General features: G+C 35.1%; 1 protein-coding gene across 1 annotated transcript; it reads right to left on the minus strand.

Annotated features, from left to right (window-relative positions):
• Positions 1-526: 526 nt before the first annotated feature.
• On the minus strand, positions 527-2569 carry LOC133334997 (neprilysin-4-like). The gene has a single exon (XM_061543302.1). It carries the CDS (start codon positions 2567-2569, stop codon positions 527-529), a length of 2043 nt encoding a protein of 680 aa, XP_061399286.1.
• Between the last annotated feature and the right edge of the window lie 21523 nt (positions 2570-24092).

Here is a 24092-nt window from a genome sequence, read left to right on the forward strand (position 1 = left end):
AAGACCCTGCCTTGAATAGCCCTTGAACAAATATTTTTTTTTTAAACCCGTCAAAAAATTGTATACATCCTCACCTTAGATTGCTTTGAAAATTTGGTTTTTGAAAATATTTTGTTTTAACTCCACGCTTTGGATATTCGTTTGAAAAATAATTTTTAAGCCTTGGATATACCCATTTTATATGTAAGGATATAGTTGAATTTTCATAGCAAAATGGCTCTAATTCCGGATTTTCCGAAGGTGAATAAATTTCATGTCACCGACTTGGTTGTAATTGGATTTCCGAATGCTTAGATAGTTAAAAACTTCTTTGTACCAATTTTTCGATAAAAAGCCATATTTAACATGTTATTTTGTGACCGCAGTAAAATATAGCATCTATTCTTTTTTAGTAAATGTATATTCATCATTGGATTGAAATTTATATCATAAAACTTAAAATGAAATGTGTGTAGGATTACAATTTTTGGTAATTCGTCTTTTATTACACATTATAAATAATTCAGTAAAATTTTCTATTATTCGATCAATAAAGTTTACATTTATCCTCAGGATTCATCGGACTATCCCGAGGACACCTAAAAACCTGAGAAAATTCTTCAAGATTTGACAATGCTCCTCGTACTCGCAAACCCTCTGGTGGATTATATTCGGCATCCAAAACAATTGCAGCATAATCAGGATGAATATCCGCACATAGCGTTTGTGCATACGAAATGAAAAATAATTTCTTATTTTTATATTTTAAATCTGGCAATTGTTCCTGATCCAAATTATTCTGGGGACGGAATGTGTATTCATACCATGTCTTATACGATTGATAGGCTAAACGTATGCCACCATTATCGGCAATATTTTCCGATTGTACAACACTATCGGGCCAGGGATGATCAGCATAGGTGTATCGCTGATATTGTTGACGAAAACATTCCGTACGATCATTGAAAAATACCTTCGAACGATGATCCCACCAATCCACTTCGTTGCCATATTTATCTGCATAACGTGACTCATCATCGAAGGCGTGTACAATGGCGTGGGCCATATGGAAACCCAATTGGCCAAAATTCACAGCCAATGGATAGATTGTTGAACGAAAGAGATGAGGTTGTAGCACGGCCAGGGGTATGAGTATGCGATTTTCTTGACGTATATATTTGGGACCCAGAGGCATGTTTGTTGGGTCGTAGTAAGGTGAGGATAGTTGATTGAATTTTTCACAATTTTTACGACTTTGGATGGTGTAAATGTTCTTCAAATTCTCAATGTAGTCAGTGGGGTTAATTTTCAATTCTCCATATTCCTGGGTGAAATTTACATTCTCATAATTGTAAATATTAATGGCCAAAACATTTAATTTCTCTATAGTATAACGACGTACTCGAGGATTTACCCACTTGAATTTCTTGGATATAAGGGTGCGATTAAACACCGACAATAGGTCTTCGAACATATTATACACCGATTTTTCAATTTCCTCTAAATCATTACGTCTATACCACATATTTTCCACGAGATTGCGAAAATGTTTACGTGTTACTCCAATGCAATCTGAATCCTTGCCTCCGAAATGATTTACCAGATTATAAAATATATAATTTGCAATTATCCTTTTAGGTACACGTTTTATGACTTCCACCAAATTATATTGATATGCCTCATTTCTTTCAATAATAACTTCTTCTGGTATCGAACCAAATGCCATTTGGAAATATTGCTTCATATCCAAATCGGGCATATATTTTCGATGCAATTTATTTATAGTTGTTTCACTCCAGTACTCATCTGGTCCATAACGATTGTTGGCACCTCCCTTGGCCAACTGGGCTTCAAAATCCAAAATTTCTGTAGCTGTCACATCGGCTAAGTTCTGATCGAAATTAAAATATTTCTTTAAATTTTCAGAGACCTTTGTGTGATATTTCCTCCACAAATTCTCCAGGGCATCTGTTCCATATAATGCCAATGGAAACTCAAACTTTTGATGTTGCAGCACCAAAGTGTTAATGGAAACATTTTTTGGATTTCGTATTATCTCATAGCCAAAAATAATATTGATGCCATATTTATAAGAAATGTTCGAAATAGTTTCCAACCAATTGAACTCGTCCTGATTCCATTCCCCTCCTTCCAGTACCGGCATTTTTCCAAATTCATTTATAATTTCCTTCAATTGGTTCCTATAGGATTCCTCAGCTTGCTCCCGCTCCCTTTGCAAGCACGATTTGTAAAACTGTTGCACTTTCTTTTCATTTTCATTTAGATCCTCCTCCTTATTGTTTTCCAAAATTCCCTTCAACTTATTTTCAAATTCCTTATCCACATTCAAGAAAAAACTTGTCCTCGGCTCCGTTTCATCAGCTCGATTTAATGTTTTCCAATTGCCACAAGCAAACTCATAGAAATTGGTGCATGGATCCACACTTTCATTGATATATTTTTGTATCTCCTCCGATTTTTCAGAACGTATGGATTTCTCTGAGACATTGAATGGCGATCCTTGAGCTCCAAGCATGGAAAACAATATTGCCCACCAGGAGACAATTGTATGAATTATTTTGGTTTCCATTATTTCATATTTTTTTAATATTTGTTTTTATTTTAAATACCGTCGGCTATGTCACTTCCACAAAAACTAAACAAAAAATATCTACTAACCCAAATAGTATTCCATCTCCCAAATCTCTCGAAGGTCGTCAAGGGTTATCATCAAATATAAATGCCGACCACAAAACATTGTGTTCGTTTGTTTATATTTTACTATATTATGAGGGAAAATTATTCAATTTTTAATAACAAAAATTGTTTTATATAGGAAATATGTTATTTACATTTCCTCTTCTAAAAATAGGTTCGTTATCCGATTAATGGAAATAATTATGAACAACAGCGGCGGAGTGGAAGTTTGGAAAAATATGTTTTAAAAAACCCTAAGTAATTGGTAATTGTAAAATTTTGGGTTTCAAATCTGAACTTACTTAGCTGGCTTGTGACAGAACGAACAGATTTCCAAGCGCGTCGGTATTGTGCGCATCTCATATAATTTAAAAGATAATGTTCGGTTCGGTTTATGTCTTCTACTTTATCATTCCATCAAATTCGTGGCCTTCCCCTTCTGCGTGAACCATCACATGGCTCGCTTTTATGCGCCTTTCGAGTGGGGGAATCCTCATCCATTCTCATAACATGACCTAGCCAAAATAGTAGCTGTAGCTCGATCCGTCTTACTGTGTCGATGTCCGAGAATAGATGGTGTAGCTCATGGTTCATTCGATGACGATATTCACCGTCGACGCAGACCGGCCCATAGATCTTCCGGAGAATTGTTCTTTCAAACACTCCAAAAGCTGCCTCATCTCCTTGTGCAAGTAGCAATGCTTCAGATCCATACAACAGCACGGGTAATATCAGCGTCGTGAAGAGTGTGTGTTTGGTCTGGCGAGAGGTGCCCTTGCTTTTGAGTTGCTTAGTCAGACCATAGTAGCATGTGTTGGCCAACACTATCCTTCTCCGAATTTCAAAACTGATGTCATTAGTTTTGTTTACGGCGGTACCGCGGTATATAAAATCGTTCAATACCTCTACTGGACGTCTTGCGCGTTGATAACATCGGCTTGGTTTTCTCGTCATTTACTGTCAGTTCCAGTTTGGCAGACTCCATCTCAATTCGTTTAAAGGTGGCTCGCAATGTTCGACCCATTATGTTGATGTCATCGGCGTTGGCGAGTAACATATGCTGTTTGGTGTACAGAGTATCATTTCTCACATTTTCATCTCGTATGATCTTTTCCAGCAGGATGTTAAACAGGTCACACAACAAACTCTCACATTTTGCAGGAATGCCGAACGCAGACATGGCTTTAAACACCTCTGAGCGGATTGGACTGTCGAATGTGGCTTTAAAGTCGATGAATAGAATAGGAATGTGTCGATTCGTCGGTTTTCTCGAGGATTTCGCGCAGTGTGAAAATCTAGTCTGTCATGGATTTGGCTTGTCTGAAGCCGCATTGGTATTGTTCGATAATGTCATTAATCATTGGCTTCAGTCGTTCACACAGCACGCTGCATAGCACTTTATATGCGATGGTAAGGATGTAGTTGGCGCATATCGTATTGTCTCCTTTTTGTGCATGGGACACAAGATTCTGAGGTTCCAAGATGCTGACCTTCTGCCACTTAAAGTTATCGTGCATAGCCGTATTAATGCAGGAATGCCGAACGTAGACATGGCTTTAAACACCTCTAAACGAATAGGGCTAACGAATGCGGCTTTATAGTCGACGAATAGGTGGTATATGTCGCTGTGTTTCTCGTGGGTCTTTTCCAGGATTTGGCGCAGAGTAAAGATCTGGTCAATGGTGGATTTGCCAGGTCTGAAGCCGCATTGGTATGGTCCAATAATGTCATTGACCATTGACTTCAGTCGTTCACACAGCACACTGGATAACACATCACACTTTACATGTGATGGGAAGAAGGTCAATTCCTCTATAGTTGGCACATATCGTCTTGTCTCCTTTTTTGTGCACGGGACACATGATGCTGAGGTTCCAATAATTGGGCATGAGTTCTCTAGCCAAATTTTAATAATCAGATGGTGCATCCTACTGACCTGCATCAGAACACCGGTCTTGAATAGTTCGGCATGTAATCCATCGGCTTCTGCAGCTTTATTATTCTTCAGTTGATTAATTGCAACTTTGACATCATCTTGGCTAAGTGGTATAAAATCTATACCGTCATCTCTTATTGGTTCTGGGGTATCTTCTTCACCGTCACTATTTGATACCAGAAGAAGAAATCCTCAACACCCTATCTGTATCTGTCACCAGGTTTCCATCTTCATCTCTACAGGAGGATGTCCCTGCACCAAAGCGTTCGGTTTGGTGTTTTAGTCGTTGGTAAAATTTCCGGACTTCGTTCTGACTCCTGTACATATCGATTTGCTCACGCTCACTTTTTCTTGTTCTTTCTTACACAAACACAAAAAATTAAACAAATATTGAGGACTGTGTAAACCTTTCGGTGTAGATTATGGCAATATTATTTCTCAAAGACAGTCCGGTCCTTTGGGCGCACATTTTGAAAATAATTTTTCAAATGAAAACATGACATATAAAATAATTTCTCTCAAGTACTGCATGTGTGGATTTTTAATTGATTTTTCTCAATCACTACCTTACCTATGGACGTGGATATTTAAAATACATTTTCTCGCCGACTACGTGATCTACAGGCGTGGGTTTTATAAAAAAAATCTCGTGAACTATCTGACCTATAGGTGTAGATTTATCTCATGGAATCTGAGAATAGGCGTAGATTTTTTTTGATTTATAGGCGTATTTTTTAAACAATTTTTCTCATGGACTATATATGATGGTCGAAAAATGGTATATTTTCAAATATTGCTTCAGAACACGCCATTCTATGGTCTTAGTAATAGCCTATTAAGATTTTGAAATCTTCTACTTAGTTTATCGAATTAAATTAAAATGCATTGACTTCAATTAGTGCAACTTTTTAGAGTCTTTTAAAAAAATGACCGTATGTATAACGAAAAGTAGATAATTGATAGCCTAAATCGGATAAACATTGGCAGTACGGTGCATTTACAAAAAATCAGAAAAAAAAATTATATAGCACTATATCTAACTCTCAACCGATAAAAAACTTCACAGACATCAAACTGGAATAAATTTGATATGCTGTGCAAAATTTTGTCTCAATCGAACAAATATTGGGAGTTTGGTGAACCATTTACATAAACTCGGACGAAACTATATATGGGAGCTATATCTAAATCTGAGCCGATTTCAACAAAACTTCGCACACATCAATCAGGACATAATTCAGTACTCTGTGCAAAATTTTGTCTCAATCGGACAATTATTGGGAGTTTGGTGCTTCATTTAGATAAAATCGGACGAAGCTATATATAAGAGCTATATCTAAATCTGAGCAGATTTTCTCCAGTTTCAATGGGGTTCGTCCATGGGCCAAACAAGTGACCTGTGTCAAATTTCATCAAAACCGCATCATAAATGAGACCTGTACTTTGCTCACAAAAATACATGGACCGACGGATGAATACACGGACATCAAAAGGAACGATTCCATATGACCAACATATGCACAAAGATCTATTACCCTGTACCACAGTACCACAGTGAGGCGAAGGGTATAGAAATGTGGACCCCTGAAAATATTAGGTTGGAGAAAAAGAAATCAATTATTTTTATATGAACTTTATTTAACATGCTGCGGAATGTCCGATTTGGGCCTACTATGCACCGTTTTGTTGTATAATTTGTTGCAATTTTAAAGGCAACATTATAATGCCTCTCTCATAGAAGCCTGCTCCCTATTTGCAAAAAACTCTAGTAGTCGATTCTCCCGAGTCACTGTAGATGTGTGTTGCCTAGCGTTGTTCTGATGGAACACGACACCTCTCCTGTTGGCCAATCCGTTTCTAGTCACTTGTAAATGATTTAAAAAAGTTGTATGGTCTATTTTTAACTCCTGGGTGATGTTACGACTGCTAATATGCCGGTCAACTTCGATAATTTTTCCGATTTTATCGACTTTTTTTGGACGAAAAAATAATGGATTTCTCTTTCTCCAATCATATATATATGAATATCTACCATATACAACGACATACACTAGGAAATTCTTTTGACCTTTTAAAGCATAAAAATTTTAAATTTTATTCCCCGGCTGAAATATTCCTTTTATTATATATTTTATAATATATATATATATATATATATATATATTTTATTTCCGATTTTAAATAGTACCAAAATAAATTGATGAAATATGTTCATGTTTTTGCGCTCTAAGCCAGTATTACTCTAAAGTAATTTCTCCTGCCAACATTTTGAATTGAAAATTTGGAAATATGTATTGTACAACTTCAAACTTCGCCTACTATTATCATATGCATACATGATTTAAGACATTTTACATGTCCATAGCCTCTGTGAATATTATTGATTTGAGTGTGGGATTCAAAGCAATTTGTCATCGCAATTGAATTTATTGAGACAGCATCCACGGGTGAGTGGCTTAAACAACAACCATACCATCCTTGGCAATTAACTACTTCAAGTCCTTCAATGAATGCCAATTACAACAAAGTATCCTTAAAAACTCGCTCTAAAATGACAACAGAAAATGCAATAAATTAAATGTTTTAGCGTTGGAGAAATGCAGAAAGCGCTAAATCACACACACATACATAAACTAACAACAACAAGTAAAGAAAAACATTTGTCAAAATCAACAGCGACATGTGAACAAATCCAAAATTTCAAATGAACTATGAAAAGAACAAAGTTGTGTTGTGTAGTGAAACGAAATGAAGTATTGGATGTACGAATTGATTAAGACCAAATGAACGACCGATGATGCTAAAAAATTGCTCTGCTTATCGTTCCCTACCTCTTTCTACTCCGCCTTAGACCCCTTCTTCCAGTAATTTACGGAAACATAGCTCAAACTATTGCAGTAAATCATTAGCGAAAGCGAACGAACGAGCGAATTTCTAGCTATGACAATGACATACGTTTTCTTAATTCCATACTTATTCCTTTTTTGGGGGAGCGAAGTTGACAACCTCTCCAAAGGAAATGGATGTACCAAAAAGGAGGAATAACGCAAAACTTTATGTCTATTGTCTATGTTAAACGGTAACTGGGATTATTAGTTCCTATACTTTCTTCTCATTCTCATTGAGAAATGAACTGAATGGGATACATTGTTCCAAGTTTTTGTCCTCTATTTGTCGTTTGGCTGCAGGATGAGTTGGAGAAGGAAGGAAAAACAAATAAAACTTCTTCATTAATACTGATCGATGAGCATAAATCCTTTTGTTTGCTAAGTGTTTAGTTTAGTTTTTGCTTTTGTTTCTGGAAAAATGAGATGAATGGTTGCTGGCTGCCTGGGTGGGAGTGAGAAGTAACTGAATCGATATGCCAATAATTTTTTGTTAGTTTATTTTGCGTATTATTAAACAAATACAATAGAGTAGCGGAATAGTAGTATCAGAAATTTGTAATGGATTTAGTAAAGATGTAGAAAGAGTATTTCATTGTTCAGATGGTACAGTGGTGCATATTTGTGAACGAAAAATGTATATTTCTGCAAATATAAATTCACTGTCACCATGGGATCGAAACAAATAATTGTTTCATTTTTTAAACAGTTAGGATTGTGGTTTTTTCATAACCTTTTTATGTCCCTAAGTGTTTGTCACGAAATATCTGTGCTATACCCACATTTTAGTATACCGATTGTCATATTTCGACTATTTGAATCGATCTAACTATGCGTATTCGTCCGTCTGTTTATTACAATTGGTAAACAACTGTCAAAAGATGACACTTATCATTTTTGCTAATGATCGGTAATGTACTCCAGGGGCTAAAATTATAACCCCAACATCATAGATTTTTCATGGGGAGATTGATGAAGATCGGTCATATGGACCAAAACTTTTGTGTGTAGTATATATCAGAGTGACCGACTTTTAAATTGATACCGTTATATTGATGGGCGAGTCTTACTTAAATATCCATAGGGATTTATGTAATAATATTTGTTAATCGAATTAGCACATAAAGAGCGCCAATATTGCGTTGATAGGCGACGTCGCTTCTATCAGAGGACCATATATTTAATGATGATCAGAGCCGCCGTATTCAGTTCAGATGTTTGAAGGATGGACCGACGTGTACACGTAGTTACATCGATAAACTTATTCCAAATTTGTCGGTTTATATTAGGTTGGGGAAAAATAAATGTCGATTAAATCGGAGAAATTACCAAAGTTGACCGGCATGTTAGTAGTCGTAACATCGCCCAGGAGCTAAAAAAGGACAATAAAACTATTTTAAACCATTTACACAAATCTGAATTCTAAAAGAAGCTCGATGTTTGGGTGCCACGCCAATTAACAGAAAAAATAGGATGGATCGAATTTCCATCTGCGAAGCCTTGTCCAAACGGAATAAGATATTCCCATGGAGATGGGAAATTGATCACATACGATAACCCTGGGTGAAAACGAGCGGTGAAGCACCTCCAACGCTGGCTAAACCAGGACGAACGGCCAGGATGGTTCTGCTATGCATTTGGTGGGACTGGAAGGGGATTATTTATTATGAGTTGCTTCCATATGGCCAAACGGTGAATTTTGAGCTCTACTGTCAACAACTGGATGATAACAATTGACCAGAAACGGCCAGAATTGGCCAAAAGTAGGGGTGTCGCGTTCCACCAGGACAACGCTAGGCCACACACATCTACAGTGATTCGCCAGATACTTCGGTAGCTTGGTTGGGAAGTTTTAATGCATCCGCCATACAGTCCGGACTTGGCATCAAGCGATTATCATATATTTCTTGCATTGCAAAATGTCTTTAATGAAAAAAAATTGGTACCAAGGTGGATTGTGAACATCGACTACTAGAGTTTTTTTGCAAATAGGGAGCAGGACTTCTATGAGAGAGGCATTACGAAGTTACCTTTAAAATGACAGCAAATCATACAACAAAACGGTGCATATTTGACCTAAATCGGATTTTCCGAAGCATGTTAAATAAAATCCTATAGTTCATATAAAAATAATGGATTTTTTTCCCAACCCAAGTGTTATTTTTCTGGTCGCAGGAATTTTGACCCAAACATCTCTTTTCACGATAGTCGGTCAATTTTTAGAGGGCCAAATGGACTCAGATTTTTGTGTAAAAAATTACCAAATTTACATTCGGTAGCGTATATATTTACTGAGAAGTTGACAGTCTACCTATTCGGATTTTGAATATTATTGTCATTACCGAGAGGGATAAATTTCGCACTGATCGCTTTGAATTTACTTATGAAGTTCCCGTTATGATCATGTACGAAACCTTTCGTTGATGATCATATGATATTTATGGTATGAAATGAACCGAAAATTAATTTTTTGCGCTTTTTTCAAGTCAAAGGGAAGGGAATCTGGCCAACTAATTAGAGGGGCTGTTTTGATAAAGATCGGTGAATATTCAGCGGGTTATGGCATAATGTTCACTGCGGGAAAAGAGGTTTGGAAAATATGCCATGGTAAGATAGAGGAGCTATTGACTCTAATCAGTCAATAGGGTGGAAAAATTTCCCAGGCTCGGAAAATAAATCCGTAGAACGTAGGGTATTAATGTTTCGTCTTCTCATGTTCGTTTTTCGACTTTTTCGAAGTCAAACAAGTGAGGTGTACCACACAGAACTTCGGAACTACACTCGTATGGACATTTTTCAATCGAAGTGGAACAATTGTAATTGTCTGCATGATCAAACATTACATTAGTTTGGAAGCAATGTTAAAATATAAAATTAAAGAGTTTGGGTCAAACCTGCGACACTTTAAAATATGAGTCAATATGTTTTTTACTTGGCTATTTTTCTAGATCCAAAAACCGTAAAAATCAAATGTGTAAGTTAATATGGTTCAGTAATAAGTATGTATGTTCAATTTTATTGCGGGTCAAATGGACCTAGAAGTCAATATCCTTTTAATATAGTATAGAACCATTTGGTACTTTTTTAGAGCTCTATATATCAGTACTTATTTAACAGATATAAAAATTTTATGGCTGATTATTGATTAGTATCAGAGGATACTAAGTTATAAAAATTAGTAACAAAAACATATAATAAAATACTATTAAACAATTTTAAAATTTTTAAAAAAGTCAATTTCGCCGAATGTGCTACAACGCGGGGTAGCTTCGGCATTTGTATGGGGCACATATGACACCATAGTCATAGCCTGGTAATTACCACCGCTATCAGTATGGTTGAAATTCCGATACTGTTTTAATATGCGACACAATGTTTGACCCCAAAGGTATTTTATATAGTTTTTTTTTTAATTTTTTTCTATCAATCTTCTATAAAAATAATATTTTTAATTACGATCTGTTCTTGAGGTATATTCCATTGACTCTTCAATTGGTATATTTACTCCTATTGCAATTTGTTGATCAATACGATATGTTTATTTTGAAAAAGTGTACGGCTTTTATTACCTTTACAATTTCAATTGCATTAGTTTTTGCTAGCAGTATATGCAGGTCGAGAATAACCAATTGCATAAATAGTTTGCCTACCAATCCAAAACTTTATGTCATGTCAAATTTTGGAAGCGATTGCCACCATAGTTATGTAGGTCCAGAATATCTTGTTAATATTTATAACCGATTGGATTAATAGATTTTGAGTTATCGCACCCGCCAATCGTAAAAACACAGTTTCGATAAAAAACGGGTTTAATGTTAGAGAAGCACTCCTGCCGTTGTTTGATGCTGACACAATAAATGGCGTATATTCAAGAGTTTTTGAGATTTTCACTTATAATATTAAAGGAACATTTTTAAATCCCCCTTAAGTGATTATGTATATGATATACATTATTAGCGCCACAATCAGAAGAAGTGTGTAAAAAATTTCGGTTTTTAATATTATATTAGATCGCAGCCATTATTCATTGGTAGTAGCGGGGTTGGAGACTTCATTGTAATTAAATTAGAGTACTCTTATTGTTGAAGTCTTAGCAAATTCACCAACAAAAGTAAATGAAATTAAATAAATAGTTTTTATTTTTAAATATTCGGAAAATTTGGACAAAAAAAGGACATTTGGAATGTCAAGCAGAACACAAGTTCAATTGAGGTAGAACCGGATTAAGGCAGAATAGATGATCGAAAAATCACGTCTTTATTAGTCAAATTTGAAAGTTTTTCTCACTGTTTTCTTTGGCTGCAATTCTTTGGTGTATCAGGAATTCTTGCCTCAAAGTAGTACGCGCAATAAGAAATACTATCTTGAATACCAATAACGTATTTGGCAGAGTAATAACGCTTGTTTTTGCACCAATACAAAGCTTTTATCATGGCACAACCAACTATTTATAGGACTTGGCCCACGTTAATTTTTCCTCTTCCATAAACTGAAAAAAAAATATTACGCTCTCCGTTTTTTAGAATTTGTCAATATAACTGTTATTTTATAACAAATGAAAAATAATGTTTTCTTTCCTGCAAAAATATATATTTTTTTTTATTATTTTAACTTTTGTTGTTTATACCCCACAGTATCATCAATAGTATTACCTACCAGTTGTGCAGGGAAAATCGCAAATGGGGTTGCTTATTTTCATTAAAATCCTATAAATTTTCATTTAATCTTAACAGAGTTTTTTTTGGCAAAAAATATCGTCAATTTTCGTTTGTCATTTTTTTTATCGATAAGAATGATGGATGTTGCAAAGAGGGAGTAGGATTTTGACCCACCATCGACAACCTTGTATTTACAGTATTTTTAGTGGCTTGTTTGGTTTGGTCAAGAGAATCCACAGCATGTTTGGTTTGTATTACAAGTGATGTATTAATCGTTACATCAAAACTGCTTAATTCTTCCACTTTTTTTTTGGCAATCCCTCCCCAAATACCCTCCCCCTTACGACGACAATTGTCGTTTTCTGTTGTTTTTCAATCAATTTATCATATTTTTTCATTGTTGCGTATGTGTGTGTTCGTTTCTTGTTATTGATGCTGTCCAAAAATGAATTCCTGTTTTTGTACTTTTTTCCGGTCATTGATGATGTTGGTGACGGCGGCGAGCGACGACAGTGGCGAACGGTGACGACGATGATGATGATGCATTATAGCCAACCAAATCCATGGTCATTGGAGGAGAGTGGATTTGCTGTTGTTTTTGCCACTACTGCTGCTGATACTTTTGCTTCGGTAATGATGAATGCAACAAATGATTCATTTTTAATTTTAATATTAAATTGTTGCCGAATTGGGATGGGAGGCGGGGTGATGTTTAACAGTATGGGATGGAGTTCTTTTGTATGTAAATGTCATATTTGAGATGATTTATTATGTCCATTCAATGTTATACCTTATGACGTAATTTTCGTTACGTTTTTTCCTTGGTTAGTTTGTTCATTTGATTATTGTCTAGCAGAGTGGTGGATTTCCATGAAGAGTTATTATTATGGATGTTGTAGTTTTTTGCTGCTAAAACATCAAATGTCAACTGCTTGTGGATTAAATATGACAAATCTATCTGAACTTTGCCAGTAGAGTACAGTTTGCTGCAAGGTAATTCGGTGTAATTTTAATTTATATACATAACTCTCTGATAATGGAAACAATAGACGTTTATATATATATAGGGATTGGGGATAATTATATTGGAATTACTTCCAAACAATATTTTGGGGATTTTGTTTAAAAATATTTAAAATCGAAATCCGATTAAAAAAAAAACGAGATCTAAATTTATCACTTCTTCTATAAAATTTAAAGACAATTTTTTAAGGAACATTAGGGTAATGCTTTTTTACAATTTTATATCCGGATAGCACTTTTGGAGTCAAAAGATTTAGATCCCCATATATGTAGCATAACAGGGATCATCAAACATACAATAGCACTGGTTGCAATGTTAATTGGACATGTAACTTTTTCAGTACTTGAGTATTCAAGTATTTAAGTTGTTTGTAGTCATTCAGAACAAGAAATTCCTCTTCCACAAATTATCGTCATGTTACTCGGTCAGTTGCCGTCGTTATGTATCTCCCCATAACATTTTATTCTGTCTAAGTTCGTGAATTCCGTCGGTAAATATTTCTTGATTGACCTCGATTTCGAGTGTCCACCGCCATTCTGGTTATGCTATATAACCAATCCTTCTTCATTCGTACGTTTGATCTGGTTCTGCATGGGTTCTTGGTTCGTTACATTCCACAGCTCTACGTTAATTATGGTGTTCGGCCAGAATATTCTGCATATGATCCTATGTTATTTTTTCTGAATAAATGTAGCTTTTACGGGAAAATTAGACGGAAGCCAGAAAAACTATAAATACAGTTATGTCCGCTAAGTCTAATTCATCACATGTCACTGGATTAATATCATGTAATGAATCTAAATCCACTTTTAATATTGAGGATTTTGGACATGATTTTCAGCGGAATTGACTGTAGTTTGGTATTTTCGGTACTTATGGGGTAGCATACTTTCCAACAAATAATAATTAATATTGGTCTACTTTTTAGGGTACCGCCCATATAACGTTATCACCAATATTCGAAATTTTTGTAAGACGTTATTCAAACGAATTGGCTTCAATTTTATTGGTCCAAGTTTTGGAGTAGCCCCCTATTAGGTTACCCCCATTATTCGGTATTTTGGGTACGTTGTTCAATCGAATTGGTTCGAATTTGATATTTTGGTCTCTTCCTACAAAAAAATTTGTGATATCTGTCCGCGATTTGGTATAGGCCTCATAAAACTGTACCGCCAATTTTTGGCAATTTGAGGATTTCGTACGTACAAGGTCCTAGCCCAAATTTCCAATAGCCTGTATTTATGATATTTCATTCAATCATTTTGAGAATATGCATAGAATCACTTTCTGAGTCGATTTACTGTCCCTGTGTTTTTAACAACATTTTTAATCCGATTTAGATGAAATTTGGTACAGTTCTCTTATTTGGCCCAAGGACGAAGCCTATTGAAATTGGAGAAAATCGGTGCAGATTTATATATAGCTCCCATATATAGTTTCGTCCGATTTTATGTAAATGATGCACCAAACTCCCAATATTTGTCCGATTGGGACAAAATTTTGTACAACGCACTCAATCAGGTCCATACTTATGTATGCGAAATATTGTTGGAATCGGTTCAGATTTAAATATAGCTCCCATATATAGATTCGTTCGATTTTATGTAAATGGAGCACCATACTGTCAAAATTGGTCCGATTGAGACAACATTTTGCACAGAACACTGAATTACCTCTAGATTGATATATGCCAAGTATTGTTAAAATCGGTTCAGATTTAGATATAGTTCCCATATATAGTTTCGTTCGTTTTTATGTGAATGATGCAAGCTCCCAATATTTGTCCGATTGTGACAAAATTATGCACAGAGTAGGGTCAAGACTGATGTCTGCGAAGTTTTGTAAAAATCGGTTCAGATTTAGATATAGCTCACATATATAGTTTCGTCCGATTTTTTGTGAATATACACCAAACTCCCAATATTTTTCTGATTGAGCAAAATTTTGCATAGCGAATGCAATTGAGGAAAAAATCATGTGTGATGTGTGTCTTACATATATTTTCGTTCGATTTTATGTAAATGTTGCACCGAAGGGCCTATGTTTGTTCGATTTACACGAAATTTGGCAGAGGGTATTAAATTGAATTTAGAGTGATAACAAAAAACCAAATGGTGTATGCAACGGTAGCTCAATTAGGTCCATGTGTTTATATATAGCTCCCATACATAATTTTACTCGATTTCATACAAATGGTACACCAAAAAATCCAAGTCTGCCCGGTTGACAAGCAATTTTGGTGTTTGCTGTCAAAGTGCATACTCCATTTCTTCAAATAAAGCGTGCTTAATAGTTATCCCATAAACCAAGCAGCTTGATTTTAAATATCCCTCTGGATTTCCTACTGCCGTGGGGAAACCATTTTAAATCCCTCCGCAAAAAAACTGCAGGAACATCTTTGCTGCTTTTTCACACGACAGCTTGCAGTGCCTGTTGAGTTATGCTTCCTTTTGTTCATTGGTGCTCCGTTGTCATTTTCCTAAGGACAAGGACGGGCGGACGAATCTAAGCTACTTTCGAAAAAATCGATTATCGCTGATTTGGTTAATGTGAGTTCAGCATCACCAATTGTCCTTTATAGTTTGGACCGGTAAATGTTAGTTCCACCAACTAGTTTGCAATACCCAACGTGGCCTTTGCTCTCATTTTGTAGTCTGTAGAAATACTTTTTCTCTTTTTGCAAGTCTACTCGCCTTTTACCTTAGTCTTTTCAAAAAATTAACTAGAGTTTGGGGTTTTTTCATCAGGTCTCGTAGTCTTCCCAATTTTACTTAAATGGATTGGTCTGATATATGCAGGAAATTCAATTAGTACGACACACTCTGTGCTGTTCTTGGTTGGAAGCTGCGCTTGCTCTTCTGGTTCTTTGTCTAGGTTTATCTACGTTAAGAGCGCAGTTCTTGAATGACATTTTATAATTAAGTTTTTGGTAGCCAACGCAAAAACATAAAATAAAATTGAAAGGAAATAAAATATTCCGCACAACCGATCGTTACTTACTAGGTCTTTCGTTAATAAAGTGCTATGTTCTCCTTTCGCTCTTTTGTTGGTCTCCGGAACCCTTTCAGAAACGTGATGGAGTTTATAAAGCCTATCATTGCCCAATAAAATTTTATGAAAACCTTGTATTTCTACTTAAAATCGTTAACCACGAATCAAGGATTTATTTCTACATTGAAATTTTGTACTTTAAAAATATCGTTAATAACGATAGCCTGGCTGAATAAATACTTTTTTAATTTTGTTTGTTTCAATTCCCCCAAATAACACTGAAGACATTTTCACAATGAACGCTCAATTGACAATATAAAATACACGCGTACACATCCTTCATTCTGCTAATTGAAGTAGTGTGAGTATAGTGTTGTTTATTACTGACAATATTTATTTATGAATCCTTTCCACGACATACTTAAAAATGAGAACTACACTAAAAATGATGAATATTTTCCCCCAAAAAGTCATTGACGTTCTCTTTTTTCTACATTTGCCAAAAAATTGTGCGTTGACAGTCGTAGGCAGTAAAATCGTTGTTCTATCTTCCAAATGAACTGGCTGACTGTCGAATGCCTTATTCCTTCTTTTTTTTTTTCTTCGAGTAGTGAGAGGAGAAATCATTTTGCTGGAAAATGATATATTTGACATATAAATATGTAAACATAAGTTTAATGTTGTGTTACTAGTTTTTGTTGTTATTATTTTAGAAAGGATTTGTTGTTTATTTAGTTTTTTTTAAGGGTGGTGGGATTTCGCGTTTTTGAAGGATGTTTCTCAAGGGAATGAAGCCTGGCACAAAAATAGTGTATTGTCTTGGGTAAATCTACACACACACTACAAATGTTACATATTTGTATGAGAACAAAATAAATGACAATATTATTATGTCTACTTAAGATATTTGTCATTTTGCTGCTTTATTAGAAAAGCGACAGTGGGTTAAGAATGATATTTTAATAAGGAAATAGTCTTTAAAAATATATGCTTCAAATAAACGGCGCCTTATATGGTCCTTGAAAAAAATTTCCTTTAAAAAATGCACGCCTGTTACGGTCCCTGAAAAAACATGATTTAAAGAATCCACGCCTTGTAAAGTCCTTGAAAAGATATTCTTTAAAGAATCCACGACTTAGAAAGTCCTTGAAAAAAAATATATATAAAATATATTCTTTAAAAAATTCCACGCCTTGGATAGTCCTTAAAATATATTCTTTAAAAAATCCACGCCTTGGATAGTCCTTAAAAAAATATTCCTCTAAGAACCACGCCTTGGATAGTCCTTAAAAATATTCCTTAAAGAACCACGCCTTGGATAGTCCTTGAAAAAATATTCTTTAAAGAATCCACGCCTTGGATAGTCCTTAAAATATATTCTTTAAAAAATCCACGCCTTGGGTAGTCCTTGAAAAAATATTCTTTAAAGAATCCACGTCTTGGATAGTCCGTAAAAATATATTCTTTAAAGAACCCACGCCTTGGATAATCCTTGAAAAAATATTCTTTAAAGAATCCACGCCTTGGATAGTCCTTGAAAAAATATTTGTTAAAAAATCCACATCCTGGATAGTCATTGGAAATAGTCTAGGAAAAAAGTATTCTTTAAAAAATCCTCTCGTCGGATAAACCTTGAAGAAATATTCTCTAAAAAGCCACTGTTCTGCATTATTGCTTTGAACTGGTGTGGGAGGTAATTATGTGTCACAATATTTTGCTAAGATTTATTTGAATTGCAATATTCAGTTGTCTTTTATGCAATTTACGAAGATTTTGGCATGTACACGCTTGAAGAAAAATGCGTGGAATGCAATGTCGCTAATAAACTAAATATTATCATAAATTATTTCAAATGTTGTAGTTTGAAGGCGTTTTATCAGCAAATAAAATACCAAGAAAACAAAAAGAAAATAATGCCAATTTTATTTTTGGACTCAATGCGTCCAAAATAAATTGCATTTTAAATAACTTACAAAAAATTCTAAAAACAAATTGCTATTAAATACTTAATAATTATTTAATTTACTAGGAAATAGGCCCCACCCTAAACCATTTACCCCACCCCAAATGCATGTCTTTTATTCGCCCTCCTTTATTCAGCAAATTCCTTAACATTCTATTATTATTTACTTCAATTTGTTGTTAGATGGTGTATTTGTAAGGAGGCCGAGCGACAACAAAAAAAGAACCACCAACTTATTATACGGGTTCACGATATCAAATAACGCCCGGCTGAGTTAACTTCTATAAATTGATATCACACACGTTTATTTTATTTCATTTTCAATTCCAGTCCATCCATGCCTTCCTCCTCCCCTTCTTAATCAAGAACACAATAAAATTGTGAATTAAATTGGTTTTAATGAAAGAGTAAACATAACGTTAATTAAGCCAAACAGACAGCTCGAGCGAGAGCCGGTCAAACACCGCTATCGTCCATCGCAATAAGACGAAACCTAACGGTTGAACTGAATACCTCAACATTTAAATTTCAACAATTACTAAAGGCTTTCGATGACGGGACAATTAAACAAAAAGTAAACACAGCAACTCATATAATATTGCGTGTCTAATAATCATATATCTTACCAGCAGCAGCAGAGCATCATTTATACGTTCGATAAAGAAGACGAAAAAACGTGTAAAAATACGCTGGCAATGACCAGAAACAAAAATATAATTCTTGGTATTGTTAATTTAAATTTTGTAATAAATTATTTTAGTATGAAAACAATGTTCTTCTTTTTTTTAAGTACATTTGATAACACATCGACTTTTATCGGGTTCTGCTAAATATATGGCCAAACCCCTAGAAATAAATACAATCTGTAATTGTCGTGCCATCGTAGATTATTTTGCCTCGTGTCAGGAATCACATTTCGTGCTTCGGTTCTGGGTTTTAAATACTGAAGTGTGATGTTGAATTCAATACATATATCACAAGGACTGCTGATATAGTGGTACTCAAAATGTATATCTTGCGAATGAGAGCTACAAACGTTGGCAACGTCATCTTGTTGCAAGAGACTAATAATAAGAATTGAGAGAAATCACCATCTTAGGCTTGAGAGAACTTTCCATATTTTTTACGTCTTTATTCGCTGGTGAGAGCTAATTTCCCACCAGAGTCAGCGGATAAGATAAGATGGCGAAGCTTGTTGCTCCATAAGTATTTGATCAAGAGTCCAACCCAATCCTGAATCCTGGGGGTGAAACAGAAGCGAGATAAATGATTGGCGTATCTGAAAAGTGGTAGAGTGTATATATCTTTTGAATTTTGAAGAATTTCAGTAGGACCTCGGTCGTAATTAAAACCATATTCAAAGTGCGGCAGTTATTGTAACGAAAGTTTGCTTCTCATCCCGCCCCTCACCCCTTCTATGATTAGACCCTATAAAAGTATCTACAGTAAAACTGGCATTGGTTGATAAAAAGAGTTTTTGAAGACTGAAACATTAATGGAGTGATTGCGTTACTAAATCTAGACAATAAATTTATCCGCTTTGTTTTGTGAGGAGGTCCATATTTTAAGATAATACTAGTTTGGGGAAAATATATCCATATTTTTTTTTAAATGGTTTAAAACAGTTATATGGTCGATTTTTATCTCCTGATGTTACGACTGCTAACATTTCGGTCAATTTCGAGCATTTCTCCGATTTTATAGACGTTTTCGACGACCGGCCTACCTGTGTGAGGTGCATCTTTAACATCAAAATTACCGTATCGGAACCATAAACACCATTCACAATCATCAGAGGCCGTTTTCAACCAAAATGACTTTTGGAACTTCATCACAGTACTTCTAACAAGAACCTCATATGCATTCACATTTAATATACATTTGACTTCATGAATCGGAAGAATATCTTAGATTAGGAATTAAGAACCTTGACAATTCTGTATTTAATAAATTGATACATTTTAGGTGGCAAATGAGGACGTCGATATCAGAATACATATTTACGGATGAGATGTAATTTCCCACCAGAGGCAGCTGGATCTGTAACGTTATAGCTGGCTATATGAGTAAATTACTATATTACTCTCGAATGCCGAGGAAATAATAATTGGACTTTAGTCGCGATTAAATTCAAATTCAATGGATTGTATAAGTAGCAACGCAATGAAGAAAACTTGTCAAAATGTCTACTTACCAATGAAAGCTGGATGTTTTCTCCTTACACCAAATCCAATTTCATCAGGAGGCGACGATTGTTCCATTTAGGGAATAAAACTATATAGGTTTTTGTTATGGAACAATGGAATTTTTTTCTTGATGTTATGTGTTTTTATGCTGACCTTTGATCTTAAAGTATTCCTTAGATTTTCATTTTGTTCGGCTCCAGGTCATTTTAATAAAAATTTAAATTATATATATTTTTGAACCAAATTAGGTTTGAAATACCCAAAATATTTGTTTGCAGAACAAGCTTCATTGGAACAAATCCATTTAAAAAATTTTTAGTCGCATTACCAATATCCGTTCATCCCTCTGTCCGGCTTTCAAACTTAAATGACAAAGCACACCTTTTGGTACCACCCTTACAAAAACGCAAAATATTGCTGGAAATCAAATTTAATCTATAATGCAATAGTAATACTCAATTTGAATCAAAATTCACACAAATTGTTTCAATAAGCCTTTATAATATTTTATGGTGGGTCCTTTTGGAGCACTTCACTTTGAATGTGGTGGTGTGTGGGTTACTCGAAAACGAATTATTGGATATATAGGTTCACCATCACTGATAACTCGCCTACACAATATAAAATTATTAAAAAACAGGAGGGAAAGTTCAAAAGTCGGACGGGTCGTCTATCTGATACCCTTCACCACTTTGGGTACATACAAGAGATGCTAATATATACAATATTCTGTAGATAAAACAGACATATCATCTTTAGAGGACCTTAGAAATGGAATCGGGCGAAATTAAATGTGTGATTTTATCCTATTAAAACACCCCATACACATAGCATACTGAAATCTATGAAAAATTCCAGGTCAATCGGGGAGAATTGGACTCTTTTATGTACCATTTGTATGAAACTTAGCAAAATTATGTATGTATGTATGAAAAGTTGGACCTACTTGAGCAACCGTGGCATATACCATTTTGTATGCTGCAGCACAGTGCGCTGTCCACAATTGTATCTCGTGTATATCGAACCGTTTATCGGTGAACCATTTACATAAAATCAGACGAATATATATATATATATATATATATAATATATCTAAACCGATTTTCACAACTTTAATATATTTAGTCATTCAAAATTTATCTCTTCCAATTTTCTGTGCGATATGCAAAATGTTCTCTCAATCCGACAACTATTGGGTGATAGATGTACAATTTACATAAAATCGGCTATATCTAAATCTAAATCTGAACCTATTTGAACAAAACTTCATGTACATCAAACAGGACCTAATTTAGTGCGCTGTTGTCCCAATCGGACAAATATTACGAATTTGGTGCACAATTTTCATACGATCGGACGAAACTATACAAGGGAGCAATATCAAACTGAACCTAATTTAGTATGCTGTGCAATGTTTTGTCTCAATCGGAAAAATATTGGAAGTTTGGTGCACCATATACATAACATCGGACAAAGCTGTATATGGGAGCTATATCTAAATCTTAACCGATTTCAACAAAACTTCACAGACATTAAACTGGATCTAGGTTAGTACGCTGTGCAAAAAATTTTGTCGCAATCGGACAAATATTATGTGTATGGTACACCATTTAGATAAAATCGGACGAAAATATATATGGGAGCTATATCTAAATCTAAGCTGATTTTCTCCAATTGAATAGGGTTCGTCCTTGGGTCAAAAAGGTGAGCTGTGTCAAATTTCATCTAAATCGGATCATAAATGCGATCTGTACTTCGTTCACAAAAATACATGGAGAGACGGACAGACCGACGAACATGCACCTCTATAGGCAACCAAATTTTGAACCAAATTTTGAGGAGTCTTTTTTAGATATTATAATTTTGGGAGGATCTCACAGCTAACAGAAGGACTTTGAGAACCTTATATATAGCTAAAATTTTGTAGAATATTTGGATATAAAAAACTTTTGTCTTGTGGTTTTTAATTTACGGTTCAAGTAAGGACGACACTGAAGAACTCGAAACTAAGAAATATGTTCTACAAAAAGAAAAAAAAAATATTCACACCAGCAACGTACACAGGATTTCATTTCGGGTGGGGCCCGGTAGTACAAAATGAAAAAATTCGCTGTTGTAAACATAAATTTACTGTGAAAAAATTCATTTCGGAGGGGGCCCGGGCCCCCGGTTCGAGCCCCACCGTACGTCCATGGTTCACACAAACCATAATAACAATTTTCGTTTATTTTTTATGTCATGTTTTAGCGAATCGGAACCTAATGACAACCGTATATTGACCTTATGTAACGGTAACCCCAATATTCGGTATTGGCTGTAATTGTATTTTGGGATGTTATTCACGTTTATTTCGGAATTGTCTGTAATTTGTTATTTATATTCTCAATGCATAGCCAACCTCCCTAATAAAAACCAGTGAGCGGAGCAGTATAGTCGGACGGGGCCGACCATACGATACCCTACACAACTTCCAAGAAAATCTAACTTTCTGTGGTTCCATATTCTGAGATTGGGCAATAATTCGCGATATTTGCACACTTTTGACTGGCTAGAGGTCAGCAAATGTTACTAATAATCAGTACAGCACCTCTAATTACTTGTCCAGATTCCCTTCACCGTGGGTTGTGTTGCTCGGCTTTCGACTCGAAAAGTACAAATAATTAAGTTTTCGGTCCACTTCATCCGAAAAATATTATCCGATCATCACCTAACATTTTAGGCGTTGTCCTTGACCATAACTGGAATCTCATGGAACATTTCAAAGCGGTCAGCGCTATATTTTCGCTCTCCAATGTTGTAATAGGTTACTAAATAATATATGAATACGTAAGCACCTGTAAATATTTAAGTGTAACTCCCGCACCCGAGTACCTACGACAATAAAATTGGTATCAATTTAAAGGTCAACCACTCCTCTTGGATATACTATCAACTTCTCGGGTCTATGTCCTTCAGTGGTAAATATATACGCTATAGAATACAAATTTTGTCATTTTTCACACAAAAGTTAGGGTCCATTTGACCCCCTAAATATTGACCGATCTTTATCAAAACAGACATGCTTATTCCTTGGGCCGATCCCCTTCTCCATGCAAAAATTCGCGGTGTTTGGGCCATAATTGCGGCCTCTTGAGCGACCAGAAAAGCTGACAAAAATAAAGTTTTTGGTCCATTTCATCTCCTAAATATTAACCGATCTTTTCCAAAAACAATAGGGGTCTTCATTGGCCAGAACCCATCCTACATGCAAAATTTCGTGAAGATTGGTCAATATCTGTGGCCTGTATCATGTTTACAAATTATAATGGACAGACGTACGGACGGACGGACGGACACACATGTCTAGATCGACTCAGCTAGTCGAGATATGACGATCGGTATACTATATAGCTTCAATAGGAAAAACATCTATTATCCTCGGTTATGGATTTTTCAATTTTATAATTTCATGAGAAGCATTTCTTCAACTTTTTCACATTTAACATATTTAAAATACATATATTTAAAAATAGATCACACAATTTCCCAAATGCATTTCACCCGGCCGTCAGTAGTCAGATTTTCTATTGACAAATGATTTTGTGATTAATTGTTAAACAAATTCCTGAGAAAACATTAACCAGCAAACAAATGTGTAAACAAGTAACACTTACTTAAGAATTTAAGGAAGGCAACATCAAACACCAACAACAAAAAAATGATCTCCGGCTGTATGCAACACATGTTGTTCTGGACTAGAGGACCCACAATGCAGTCGAAAAATTGTCATCATT

The sequence above is a fragment of the Musca vetustissima genome, unplaced genomic scaffold (genome assembly GCF_032173495.1).
Source record: "Musca vetustissima isolate MV318-11 ecotype Yass unplaced genomic scaffold, APGP_CSIRO_Mvet_v1 utg73611, whole genome shotgun sequence".
In the NCBI taxonomy this organism is placed as follows: domain Eukaryota; kingdom Metazoa; phylum Arthropoda; class Insecta; order Diptera; family Muscidae; genus Musca; species Musca vetustissima.